This window comes from Leptonychotes weddellii, chromosome 7 (assembly GCF_054177405.1).
Source record: "Leptonychotes weddellii isolate Sample4059 chromosome 7, ASM5417740v2, whole genome shotgun sequence".
Classification (NCBI taxonomy): Eukaryota; Metazoa; Chordata; class Mammalia; order Carnivora; family Phocidae; genus Leptonychotes; species Leptonychotes weddellii.
Genome location: NC_138375.1, coordinates 7,492,961 through 7,506,821, shown reverse-complemented (window position 1 = coordinate 7,506,821; position 13,861 = coordinate 7,492,961). Strand labels below are relative to the sequence as shown.

General features: G+C 48.9%; 1 protein-coding gene across 1 annotated transcript in view; it reads left to right on the top strand.

The window, feature by feature from the left end:
• The window catches only part of DAP (death associated protein), a 64,777-nt gene extending 52,759 nt beyond the window's left edge, over positions 1-12,018 (top strand). Inside the window, exons 3-4 of the mRNA XM_081825890.1 lie at positions 8,495-8,537; positions 10,112-12,018. Of these exons, the coding sequence (XP_081682016.1) occupies positions 8,495-8,537; positions 10,112-10,225 (157 nt within the window). The 3' untranslated portion in view covers positions 10,226-12,018. The remainder of the gene's footprint in view (positions 1-8,494; positions 8,538-10,111) is intronic.
• The last annotated feature ends 1,843 nt before the right edge of the window (positions 12,019-13,861 follow it).

Here is a 13,861-nt window from a genome sequence, read left to right as displayed (position 1 = left end):
GTGCGTGCCGTTCTGGGCAAAACTCTATAGAGACTACACTGGAATTGAGGTGGGGGGAGGGCCCCAGAAAGTGAAGGAATTCGCAGCCATGTCCCGTAGCCCAGGAAGGGGGTGTCCCAGAGGCCTGTAGTAGCCTTCCTCAAACATTGAAAGCCTGTCCCACAAGAGGGACTTAGAAGAGGCCTTTGTCTTGGGATGGAGCCACTGGGCAAAATGCTGGGGGCCTGAGACAATGCAGAGGCTGCCCCCCGAGGGACCTGGAGGTCCTCATCTGCAGAGGCCACCCTGGCCCAGGCCAGGGTGGTGGTCCACATGGAGGGAAGCTGGACTAGGTCATGGTTAGGCTCCTTTGGAACCCTAACGGCCGAGCTACACCCCCCCAGAGCTGGGCGGAAAACGTCCCGTCACCCGGGACCCGCACTGACAGTCCAGGTTGTGAGGTCTTAGGACATCAAGTAAAATCCATAGTTTTTCTGTTGATCCCATGTTGGCCTAGTAGTCGTTCGGATATGTTGAGTTAAATACATTGACACTTATTTCAATAATTGCTGTTTTCGATTTGAGGAGAATTTTAAAAACATGAATGGTTTTCTCAGCCCTGGGGACCTTTATTTAAAGATAAGACCAGCGGGGTGCCTGGGTGGCTTCGTCCATTGAGTGTCTGACTCTTGGTTTCGGCTCAGGTCATGATCTCGGGGTCGTGGGTTCGAGTCCCCAGTCGGGCTCTGCGCTCAGCGGGGAATCTGCCTGAGATTCGAAACTCTCTGCCTCTACTCCCGTGCACATGTGCACACATTCTCTCTGTCTCTCTGTCCCTCTCTCTAAAATAAATAAATCTTTAAAAAATAAAATAAAATAAAGATGAGACCCGCAAACCCAGTCCCGAGGGCCGTCTGCATTCCACAGGGCCTTTCATTCCCTAAGCATTCCTGGTATTTTCTCCTGCCTATCTGGAATGCCAGGAAGGCATAAACCTTATCCATCAAGGAAGCTTATAAAATAAATACTAAGAAAATTTAGTTAGGGACAGACGACCCTGCTAAGACTGTGAGGTCCTGAACAGGTGAGCCCTGGAAAGCTCCAAGCATCAGACACTCAGTAGCTGCCTAGGGCAGGTGTGAGGAGGCACAGTTCTGCTGATGTGTAAGAAGCCGTTACTGGGGCGCTAATCCCCGCTAATTCCGCCTTGCTTGCAGTTCCTTTAAGTTTAAATAAGTGTGGTTTTTAGAAACTGGAAAAGCCTGAGAATGTGGGGAGGGCAGGGATGATGTTTTTCACTGTCTCTGTTTCCTAAGAGAAAGTAATGTTGCCTCTTCAAAACAACATCTGTCAGAATGATTTTCATCAGATTAAATAAATCCTCAAAGCCACGATCACAGTTTATAGAATCTTGGAAATGTAGGTTATGCTTTGCATGGAGCCCTAGTGGAGTTTAAAATATGTGTATTTTTGCAAACACAGCTTTGTAAGCAGGCTCTTTACCAGGGTTTCTCGTTTGTGAATTTTTGTTGCAGCTACCTTATCTCAAGGAGTTTAGGAAGGGTTTTTACTAGATAATTGTAATAGACAATCATTTGCCAGTGTGAGAGGCTGTTCATTGTAGGTGGAGAAAGACAAAGAGCGAGGGGCCCTTTGGCCAAGCCAGATGACAACCCACACCACCACACAGCCTGTTCCAAAGAAGAGCTACGTGAAAATCCATGTCTCTGTGAGGTGGCGCACAGGACGTCAGCCTCCCATCATCTTGTCACTGGCGGCTGCCATATGTCCTTGCAGTCAATTATAGCCTTTTTAAAGTTTCAGAAGGGAGAAGAACACTTGGTGTGGCGGTGGGGAGGGGGATGTGGTGTCATAAAGACCTTGGATGATGATCAATGCACATTGATATGTTTTACTCCCTGCTGCAAGGAAGCTTATTCTTTTTTTTTTTTTAAGATTTTATTTATTTATTAGAGAGCGTGCAAGTGCGCAAGCAGTGGGGAGGGGCAGAGGGAGAGGGAGAAGCAGACTTTCCACTGAGCAGGGAGCCCGAAGCGAGGCTCCATCCCAGGACCCTGGGATCATGACCTGAGCCGAAAGCAGATGCCTAACCCACTGAGCCACCCAGGCGCCCCAAGGAAGCTTATTCTTAAAATTAGTTGCTAAGTCTAAACAACAACAGGATACCACGTTTCACACGTTAAGATGCCTACTACAAAAAAAACCCAGAAAGTAGTAAGTACTGGCGATGTGCAGAAATTGGAACCCTGTGCTTTGCTGATGGGAATCTCAAATGGTGGAGCTTCCGTGGAAAACCGCTCGGTGGTCCCTCAAAGTTGAATGTTTAATTACCCACCATAGGACCCAGGAGTTCCACTTGCGAGTGTATACTCGAAAGACGAAAGCAGGGACTCAAACAGATCTTATCACAGCAGTGTTCACCGCATCATTAATCAGCAGCCAAAAGGTAGAAACACCCCAAGTGTCCATCAGCGGTGAATGGATAAACAGAATATGGCCCTCCCATGTAATGGCATATAATTCAGCCCGAAAAAGAAGGAAATTCTGATGTGTGCTACAACCTAGGTGAACCTTATGCCACAGGAAGTAAACAAGACATAAAAGGACAAATGCTGTGTGATTCCACTCATCTGAGGTGCCAAGTAGTTCAGTTCTTAGGACAGAAGGTAGAAAACTAGCTGCCAGGGACTGGGGAAGGGGCTGGGAGAGGGGCCGTGGAGGGCGCTGGGGGAGGGCCTGGGGGAGGGGCCTGGGGAGGGGCTGGGATCGCTGTGTAATAGTCTCTCCTAAGGATTCTGAAAAGGCTCTGCAAACGGATGGTGGTGATGGCTGCCTAACACTGTGCGTGTACTTACAGCCGCTCAGGAGCACCTCTGTACACCTGTACAAGTAAAAATGGCTAAAATGATAAATAATTTTTTTAATTGGTTGCTGAGCTCGCTAGGGTTTTAAAGCAAACCTGGCAGGGAGGGGAGAATGCACTCCAGTTTTAGGAGCATTGTTTACCTGGAGCTGACGGGAGGTAACACAGGCCCAGTTCTCTCCAGGCCAGTTAAGAGCTGGTGCGTACCACCCAATCCTTGAATCTTTTCTATTTTTTTTAACATTTTTTCCTCCAAATTTTTATTTAAATTCTAGTTAACATATAGCGTGGGTTTCAGAGGTAGAATTTAGTGATTCATCACTTCTGTATAACACCCAGTGCTCATTACATCAAGTGCCTTCCTTAATGCCCATCCCGCATCTAGCCTGTCCTCCCCCCCGCCCCCGCCCCAGCAACCCTCAGTGCGTTCCCTAGCATTAAGAGTCTCTTACGGTTTGCTTCCTTCGCTCTTTTCTTTTTCCCTTTCCTATATGTTCATCTGTTTTATTTCCCAAATTCCACATATGAGTGAAATCATATGGTGTTTGTCTTTCTCTGACTTATTTCGCTTAGCATAATATAGCTCCCTCCGCATCGTTGCAAATGGCAAGATTTCATTCCTTTTTATGACTGAGTAGTATTCCATTGTGTATATCTTACCACATCTTCTTTATCTGTTCATCAGTCGATGGACACAATAGTTTGTCTATTGTTGATAATATTGCTATAAACATTGCGGTGCATGTACCCCTTCAGTCTGTATCTTTGTATCCTTTGGGTAAATACCTAGTAGTGCAGTTGCCGGATCATGGGTAGTTCTATTTTTAACTTTTTGTGGAACCTCCATACTGTTCTCCAGAGTAGCTGTACCAGTTTGCATTCCCAGCAACAGTGTAAGAGGATTCCCCTTTCTCTGCATCCTCGCCAACATCTGTTGGTTCCTGTGTTGTTAATTTTAGCCACTCTGAAAGGTGTGAGAAGGTATTTCATTGTGGTTTTGATTTGCATTTCCCTGATGATGAGTCATGTTCAGTATCTTTTCATGTGTCTGTTAGCCATCTGGATGTCTTCTTTGGGAAAATGGCTATTCATGTCTTCTGCCCATTTCTTAACTGGATTATTTGGGGTTTGGGTGTTGAGTTTGATAAGTTCTTTATAGATTTTGGATACTAACCCTTTATCAGATATGTCATTTGCAAATATCTTCTCCCATTCCATAGGCTGCCTTTTAATTTTGTTGATTGCTTCGCTGTGCAGAAACTTTATCTTGATGAAATCCCCATAGTTCATTTTTGCTTTTGTTTCCCTTGCCCCTGGCTACATGTCTAGGAAGAAGTTGCTGTGGCCAAGGTCAGAGAGGTTGCTGTCTGTGTTCTTCTCTATGATTTTGATGGTTTCCTGTCTCACATTTAGGTCCTTCATCTATTTTGAATTTATTTTTGTGTGTGGTGTAAGGAAGTGGTCTGGTTTCATTCTTCTGCATGTGGCTGTCCAGTTTTCCCAACACCATTTGTTGAAGAGACTGTCTTTTTTCCATTGGATATTCTTTCCTGCTTTGTCGAAGATTAGTTGACCATAGAGTTGGGCTCTCTATTCTGTTCCACTGATCTATGTGTCTGTTTTTGTGCCAGTACCATACTCTCTTGATGACTACAGCTTTGTAATAGAGCTTAAAATCCGGAATCGTGATGCCTCCAGCTTTGCTTTTCTTTTTCAGGATTGCTTTGGCTCTTCGGGGTCTTCTGTGGTTCCATACAAATTTTAGGATTGTTTGTTCTAGCTCTGTGAAAAATGCTGGTGGTATTTTAATAGGGTTGGCGTTAAATGTGTAGGTTGCTTTGGGTAGTATGGACATTTTAACAGTGTTTGTTCTTCCAACCCATGAGCATGAAATGTTTTCCCATTTCTTTGTGTCCTCTTCAATTTCTTCCATCAGTGTTTCATAGTTTTCAGAGTACAGATCTTTTACTTCTTTGTCTAGGTTTATTCCTAGGTATCTTTTTGGGTTTTGGTACAGTTGTAAGTGGGACTGATTCCTTGATTTCTCTTTCTGCTGCTTAGTTATTGGTTTATAGAAATGCAACAGATGTCTGTACATTGATTTTAAATCCTGCGACCTTGCTGAATTCGTATATTGGTTCTAGCAATTTTTTGGTCGAGTCTTTCAGGTTTTCTACATAGAGTATCCTGTCATCTGCAAATAATGAAAGTTTGACTTCTTCCTTGCCAATTTGGATGCCTTTTATTTCTTTTTGTTGTCTGATTGCTGAGACTAGGACTTCCAGTACTATGTTAAATAGTAATGGTGAGAGTGGACATCCCTGTCTTGTTCCTGACCATGGGGGAGAGGCTCTCAGTTTTTCCCTATTGAGGATGATATCCACTGTGGGTCTTTCGTATATGACCTTTATGATGTTGAGGTATGTTCCCTCTTTCCCTACTTTGTTGAGGGTTTTTATCAAGAAACGATGCTGTGCTTTGCCAAATGCTTTTTCTGCATCTCTTGAGAGGATCATATGGTTCTTATCCTTTCTTTTATTAAGGCGGTGTATCACGTTGATTGATTTGTGAATACTGAACTACCCCAAGAGCCCAGGAATAAATCCCACTTGATTTGAATGTTTTTTAAAAATTAGAAGGTGCAATCTTAAAGCAAGAACCTCTCCCAAAACGTGTTGGATCTACAGGGCTTTTTCCCTATTCCTTTCAGTGCTGTATTTCTTGCCAGCTACAACAGGTAGAGACCCTGGAGAACAGGGATGTGGGGTCAAGTCTTTGAGATCTTTACCACTGCATCCATCCCCCAGCTTAGGTGGACAGCATATGCATTGTTTTGGTTGTGTCCCAGAGGTCTGCTCTGACTTGAAGCCAGCTTACTGCCCCTGCTCCTTGGCCCAGAATCAGCCCTCTGCTGTGCGCAAAGGGTGACTTTGTGTCCCTTTGACTAGGGATGAGTCACAAGCACCACACCTGGCAGCCGGAATGGGGCCTGCCGTGACCAAGATATGGGGTTGGTGTGGCCTCAGTGGCTTCCTAGGCCACGCCCCCATCCCTAGCCAGCTCCCTCAATACCCCAGTGGGCCCACTGTCTTAGAACTGCATGTGAGAGGTCCCGCTGTATGCCCATCAATGAACATGTGATATGGGCAGGCACTGATAAGGCACTGTGTACTTTTTAATACAACACCAAAAACAAAGATTTGATAAGAGTTTATTGGGACTTTTAATCCTTAACTATTTGGTATTGACTTATTTTTATATTTATATTAATATGAAATTTTAATATTTACTTCTATCATTTGTATTGTTTACCATTTCTGCCATTTCTGTATTCCTTTTCAAAGGGACTGTGGGATATATGCACCGCATGCATATATCTGCAGGATGTGCTCCAGGAACTTTGTCATCTGTTCCCTCTTCTCAGCCCTAACCAGGAAGTGGTTCATGAATTCCAGTAGAATGTTTCAGAAACCGCCCCCCATCTCAAACCTAAAGAGCCACTTTGGACAGAACACACATGCCATAAAACATCTAGTTCACAGAGCCACCAGCACCCAGCTCTCCTCCATCCGTCACCCCAGCGGTTATCAGAGCGTATGTCTTTACACTGAGCCCAGCTTGCTTTTCACGGACACACTTTTCCATTATGAGGAGAATCCAACGAGCTGTTTAAACACAAGAGCTTAGTGTAAAAGCTCATGTCAAAGTGTAAGTGCCTCAGGAAGACGGGGTCAGCAAGGAGAGCACCATTTTGCAGCACTATCCTTGGGTGGATCCTTAGGTTCTCCACTGTCCCTGGACACCCCTAAGGGAATGAGCTGGGCTGGAAGGGAGGGTTCTTATATTAGGGTCTTCTCCTTTAGTCCCCAGAGTCTCCATGGCCGCCCAGTGGTCATGCACTGGAGGGGAGGCTCTGGGAGTTGGATTCCAGTGGAGTGGCCATCACCCTCTGACGCGGGGGCTGGACCCGGGTCATTAATGACCTCTAATCACGATCATATACACACATTTCCCAAGACATTCTCAAGCAAGGTCTGGAACCCACACTCTTGTTTAATGTAGGAGACGCCCAGGGCCCAACTTGGATGGAAATAGCCAGACTTTGAAGGGTCACTTCTGGAGAAGAGAAGGAGGCCATGGGCTGGAAGCGTGGGACCCATGATGGGGCTCCAAGGGTCTGGAGACCCTTCCTCCATGCACACAGCGGGTAGGGAATGCTGCCAACAGTCTCCTGATAACCAGATTCCCAGGAGTCGGGGGCAGGGGCTGCCGTCCAGCGGGGGCTGGGTGCACCAGGGAGTGGCAGGAAGGGCGCTGAGGGCCCGAGAGGTTCAGGACACAGGGACCCACCGCAGGCTGGCGCTCTGCTACACCCTGCCAACTGTGGGTCACCTCCTTTCTCCAGAACCAGACGCTACCTCTCCAAGGAGCATCCTCTGCTGATTGGGCTGCAGTTTTCTTATAGTCCAGTTCTGTGTGCAAATATGCATTTGTATACTTTCTACACACAGTAATATAGCGATTTTAACCTTTTTTTTCCTTGTCTGCTTTTCAACAGTGAATGTATACATACATGTATATAGACAGACCAGGAGGGAGAAAGAGCATGTGTGTTTTATATATATATAATGGCTCAAGCTTCCTCGGCCACCTTTTTGGGGTTCCCTTTGGGCAGGGAGCCACCCTACTGTGCATTTATGTACTCCCTGGAACGGTGTTCTAGTGTTCTTAAACTATGACATGTGCAGCCTTTTCAAAACATGCATAGGAGAGTGTGTACTAACACAGGAGAGCGTGTGCTAACATGGAAGGACGCTTAGCATATCCTAAATGCAGAAAACAGGATGACTTTTCTGTAAGAAAAAAGTTTAATATGAAAACAAGTGTGTCTGTCTATCCATAGATAGAAAGATTGGACGAAGAGCCACGTATTAACTGTGACCATTTCCATGTGGTAGAATGACAACTGATTTTAACACGTTCACACTTGTCTTCTTTTCAGCAATGGACTTGTGTTACTTTGGTCCTACCTCCCACCTCCCCAGGAGTGTTGACAGGTAGGGGAGCTCAATACAATTTCAGATGTTAGGAAATAACAATAGCTTCACAAGGACCCTACATTTTTAATACCTGGGTCTCCTAAGGGCCAGGAGCTTTGCACTGGCTCTGGGATCTCCCCCGTTAGAAGCTGCCAGAAGCCGTGGCAAGAGCCCAGGAGGAGAATCCCTCATCCCTCCTCCTTGGTGGGAGTCTCCACATTCAGCCCAGCATGACCCCACTTCTTCCCTGCTTTAGGAAGCACCCATGTCCATAATCTCATGAAACAAAAACTACTGGGATCGCCCACAGCCACTGTTTGAGAATGATTACCCACCCCCCACCACCACCAAACAAAAAACACAAAGAAAACACACAACTCACCTGCTGCTTGCTAGTCTCTGGCTCCTGCCTGAACTCAACTCAGGAGATGGACCCCAGATGGTCCTGGGGAGATGAAATAATACAGACGAGGAGGTCACTCCTGGGTCACTGTCCCTTACACTCCCCCAAACCTGCTTCCTCCATGCTCACTCTGCCTGCCTCCTTCCACTTCTGTTCCCTGAAATCGCTCTTTCCCTTCTTGTCTTGCAGCCCGCCCAAGCCGACCGTGTTCATCTCTGGTGTGATCGCCCGGGTAAGAGCCACTCCATCAAACCCTTGGCATGGGGTCGGACTCCTCCTGTCCTTGTTAAACCCCACTCATCTGTCGGGGTCCCGGGCCCCTGGGCTATCGTGTCCGTGGGGCACTTCTGTCGCGAGCCCCGTGTGGAACGGTGACCGCACGGAGCACACTCCGTCCCCTCCCCTCAGGCCCCTGCTTTCTTTAGACCCAACCAGGGCTCGGCCGGCCACCCCCGAGCCCGGAGTTTCTGGGTGACCTGTGAGCTGAGCATGCTTTTTCGTCTTTAAATGGTTGAAAAACTCAAAATAAGAAGTATATGTTATGACACGTGGAAATTACGTGAAATTCCTATCCCGGCGGCCACGGATGAAGTCTCAGTGGTACAGAGCCGTGACCATTCGTGCACGTGCGTCTGTGGCCGCTTTCCCACCACAGTGGCAAAGCGTGTGACCCACAAAGCCTGAAATACTTACTATCTGGCCCATTACAGAAAATGCTTGCCAACCCCTGGACTGAATCACAGGTGTTTGTCGCACCCTTTACCTTTCAAGAGCCCCTTCTTCTGGTGAGACCCAACTTTTTTTTTTTTTTTTAAAGATTTATTTATTTATTTTAGAGAGAGAGTGAGCACAAGCGGGAGGGGCCGGGAGAGGGAGAGAGAATCTCAAGCAGACTCCGTGCTGAGCGTGGAGCCTGAGGCGGGGCTCGATCTCAACTTGAGCCAAAACCAAGATTCGGACACTTAACTGACTATACCACCCAGGTGCCCCCCCCACCCGCAACATTTTTTTTTTTTAACGACCTACCAGCAAAGTCGCGTTTGAGGGATGGCACAGGAATACCATCCACAGCCCTGTGGCTCGAGTGCATTCGAGCCCTTAGCATATGATGAATGAGGAACAGGGCCCCTGGGACAGACCGGTGGTGCACCTACTACGTGCGAGAAAACTAAATGCTGACCCAAGTCCTGAGTCAGCCCTCGGCCACTTGGCTCAGCCAAAGCTGGCCATGGCCCCAGCCTGCTCGCGGTGGCCTGGGCCCCAGCCACCTCCACACCTGCACTGTTGGCACGAGAAGGCGGTTCCGCCTGACAAATAGCCGGGTACCTTCTTTGCGACTCAGCAGGTTGAACCTGGCTTCACCTCCCGGCTCTCAGCCCCGCCCTGTGTGTCTCCTTCCCAACCAGTGCCCTGACTCAGCTGTGGCAGCAAATCAGGATTGAAGACACTGGGTTTGGTTCTGTCTTGCCCCGTTCAAAAGGTCACAAGAACAGCTCTAGCAGAAGAAAGGCACCCAACACCAGCTTAGTTCTGAGGGAGTCCCACGATGACCTGAGCTCAAGGCGTGGGGGCAGAGACCATGAGCATCCTCACCCCGGGATGGTTCCTGGGCCTCAGGGCCCCCCTCCGCACCCCAGAGAGCTTCAGGACCCCCAGAGTCCCAGAGGACAGCCTGCTGCCTGCCAGTAGGTCCCCGTGCCATCACCCACCATGCAGGGAAGCCGGTAGACGTGGCATTAGGGGCCTTGCTAGCACATCAGCCCGCCGTTCGCTGTCGGTGACCCAGTGCATTCTGTCTCTTGACAGGGCGACAAAGACTTCCCCCCGGCGGCCGCGCAGGTGGCTCACCAGAAGCCCCACGCCTCCATAGACAAGCATCCTTCCCCGAGAACCCAGCACATCCAGCAGCCTCGCAAGTGAACGGCGAGGACCCGGCACCTGCACCAGCCGTGCCTCAGTTTCCCGACCTTCCGTATTTCCCTGGCAAAGAGAACGGCGTTTTCTTAAAAACACTGCTCCGCTGGGAAATCTAAGACAAAGTCACGTACCCCTGCCTTTGCCTTAAATTTCCATATCTGAAGCTAGAAAGGATCTGACCCCCAACCTCGTGTCCAGGGAGTCATGGTTTCCCTGCAAGTGCCATAAGCCGAACTTGCCCAGACCTGAGTCAAGGGAAGTTCCCAGAGCTCAGCTTTACTTCTCTGTCCGCAGTCATCCGAGGCCCTACCTGTGGTCTTAAAAACAAGAGGGGCGCACATTTGGGAGGACAAGACAGATGAAGGCGAGAGAAGTCGCCCACTTCATGCTTTTTAGTAACAGGACACTGCGTCTTAACAGCTAGGGGAGAACGGGGCGTGAGTTATGGGGCAGGTTTCAGGAAGGCAGGGCAGGGAAGGTTTTTGGTCAAAGTGACACCAGTGTCCCTGAATTCCTCTCCCCATGAGATGGGGGTCACTGCATGGGGGACACCAGGTGCCCCCGGGAAAAGCCAAAGAGAAGCTCCCATCGTTGAAATGGCTCTTTAATCTCAGGAGCCACCTCCTGGAAAATCAGAATCTAGGCAGTCTGCCCAAAGGGAGCCCCCAGCAGGAGACCACAGTGTGCGTCCCAAGTCCGGCACTGCCTCCTGATCCAGACAGCCTCCACCGGGGCAATCAGGCAAAGCTGCCTGTTTCAGAATCCCCTCTAGAGCTGCTTTTGGGTTCTAGAAGTGCCCACCAACCGATGGAGGAATAGACATAAAGCTAGTTCTGGAATACTAAAGCAACAGCATTGCATGCATGGAGAGACCAGCTGAAAACCCGCCCGTTGTCTCCTAGAGAAAGGTAGAAACACCGTGTTCCGTTTGAGCTAGATGAACCTGTCCATCCAACAAGTGCAGGTGTGCCTGGGCCCGTGTTCACCTGGGCGAGTCCGATCGTCCTACACTTTCAGCCCATTTTTCCTGCCCAGAGCTGCCCTAGACTGCTCCCCGGCTCATGGCTATAGAGTGCTTTTATTTTTCTGAAAAGCCAGTGGGCTGGTCTACTCAGCCATTGCAGGCTTCCAGAACAGAGGCTTTGGGAGCGCGTATGGCGCCGACCTCCCACTCGCCAACAGCCGTGTCTGCGGCGGATCAGCAGCTGCGCACACCACCAGCCTCGTGGATGTCCTTACCCAACCTGCGTCTGCCAGCTGGTAAAAATGACGCAGACCTCATCAGAGCCGCCTCTCGCCCTTCCCCGAGGGAGAAGCAGCTCTGCTTCACATTCTAGAGGCCAGGTTTGGCTTCCCTTCTCGTTGATTTGCTGGGAGGCAGGGTCTAACCCTCAAGGCACCCTGTCATCACACCTGGTATTTCTTAAATGCTGAGATGCTGATATAAACTGGCTTGCAGAGATGCAGACTGGGGGTGGGGAGGCAGCATGCCCTGGAGCACAGCGAGCCAGCAGCCGCCCCCAGCTACCTCCTGGAGCTAGGTCAGGCCTGTGCGGACCACCGTACCCTCCCCTACGAAATTCAGAAAGTCAGACGCATCCTTGATACTTTTTAGTTTTGCAGCCCAGAGTGTCGCGATGTTTCCCAGGGTACACTGTTCATGTCCTTTTCGCTACTCCTGACGTGTCTCCCTGGGCTCTAAATCATTACATGCAAAATATTTTCCTGAATGAATTCATCAATTGTGAACCTCGAGAATAATAATGCTTATAATAAAACTCTTGCATTTCTTCTCAGGGCGTGTATTTTCTTATATTTCAGAGATTTTTCTTGTACATTTTACGGGGGTTCCCAGACGGTTTCAGTAGAATCACGAGCGTGCCTATGTGATGGATATTTTCACAAATTGTTGCCCAGCCACGAAGTCGAACTGTTGGACACCTGACACCTTGAGTCTCATCATCTACTTTAAAATGTCTTAAAATGGAAGAGCTTAATGCAGCTGATTAAAACCTATTACTTGTGCCCAGCAGCTCACCCTACGCTAGGTAGGCCCTCCGGGACAGACTTAAGAAGGAATTAGTAGTAAGCTCGGGGGTGGCTGTGAGCAGCTTTTGATGAAAAAAACACATTTGCCTTTATCCAAAGCTCTCTGGGAACCCTACGGGTGGGAGGAGAAGGTGAGCACAACTGTCAGACCTCGAGATCCAGACAGATCATGGACTTGGACTGGGAGGGTCCCTTGAGGTTCCCCCACAGGGACTCCGTGGTCGGCTGAGGCCCTGGGTGTCATGGCGGGGGGGGAGGGGAGGGACGGGGAGGGGGGTTAATAAGCCAGAGTCAGCATCTCCCAACAAGCCTGGTCATTCCTCAGCCCGGGTGTCCCCTCTGGGGCCGCTGTTTGCATGAGTGCGTCAGCCGTACTCAACTGAGACCTGAAAGAGGGTCTTACACATTTAGTATCCCTCGGTGGACAGTTGGTCTCTCTAAATAAATGCTGGTGGCCAGAAATGCCAAACACACAGCCATCGTGGACAAGAATTGCCTCCAGGGCTTTATTATTAACACTGTCACTTGCGTGGTTCCCCCATTGTTGCCGTCACACAGTTCCCCAAACTGGCCGGCTTAAAACAATGGAAATGTATCATTTCGTGGTTCCGGAGTCTAGAGGCTTGGAATCAACGTATCAGCAGGGCCCTGCTCCCGAGGAAGGCTCTGGATGATGCTCATGCCCTTCTTCTGATGGCTGCTGGTATTCCTCGGTGTTTACTGCTGGCTGCAACATAAATACAATGGATTTCTTTGTGTGCTTCTGTGTCCACATCCCCTTCATCTTCTAAGGACACCGTCATTGGATTAGTGCTCACCCTAATCCCGTATGACATCACATTAAGGAATTAGATCTGCAAAGACCCTATTTCCAAATAAGGCCACGTTCACAGAGAGCGGGGATTAGGACTTGACATGTCATTTGGGGAAACATAATTCAACCCAGAGCATCAGCCGTGTGCTGAAAAGCCAGGAACCTCCCTCCCTGCTCACACTGTTTGACGTACTGTTCATTCCGTAAATGGCTTTTCTGAGTAAACTTCGCTGTGAGAATGCGTTCCCGGCTGCAGATTAGTGAGAGCCATCACAGCCTGCCTGCAGGAGACGGGGAGACGTACGGGAGAGGCATCCGCATGCTTGGAGCCTCCAGCCGGGTGTCTGTCTGTTGACAGCTCTCTCATTTTACAGATGGGAAGCCTGAAGCACAGTGCCCGGTGGCAGAAGTTGCTGTCAGCCAACGTTGGTCTAAGGGGGATCTACAGATAGCCCATAAGCCCATGAAAAGAGGCTCGGTATCATTAGTCACCAGAGAAATGCAAATCACAGTCCCTTCACACCCACTAAGATGGCTAAAACCAAAAAGTCAAATAATAACGAGTGTTGGCAAAGATGCGGGGAAATCAGAACCCCCACGCTGTGCTACTGGGAGCATAAAATGGTGGCAGCCACTGAGAGCAATGAAAACACATGTCAACATAAAACTCACACAAACATTTGTAGCCGCAGCACTCACAACAGCCTGAAGGTGCAAACAATCTAAACGTCCGTCAACGGAAGGACAGTTCAACGAAATGTAGAATATCTGTACAG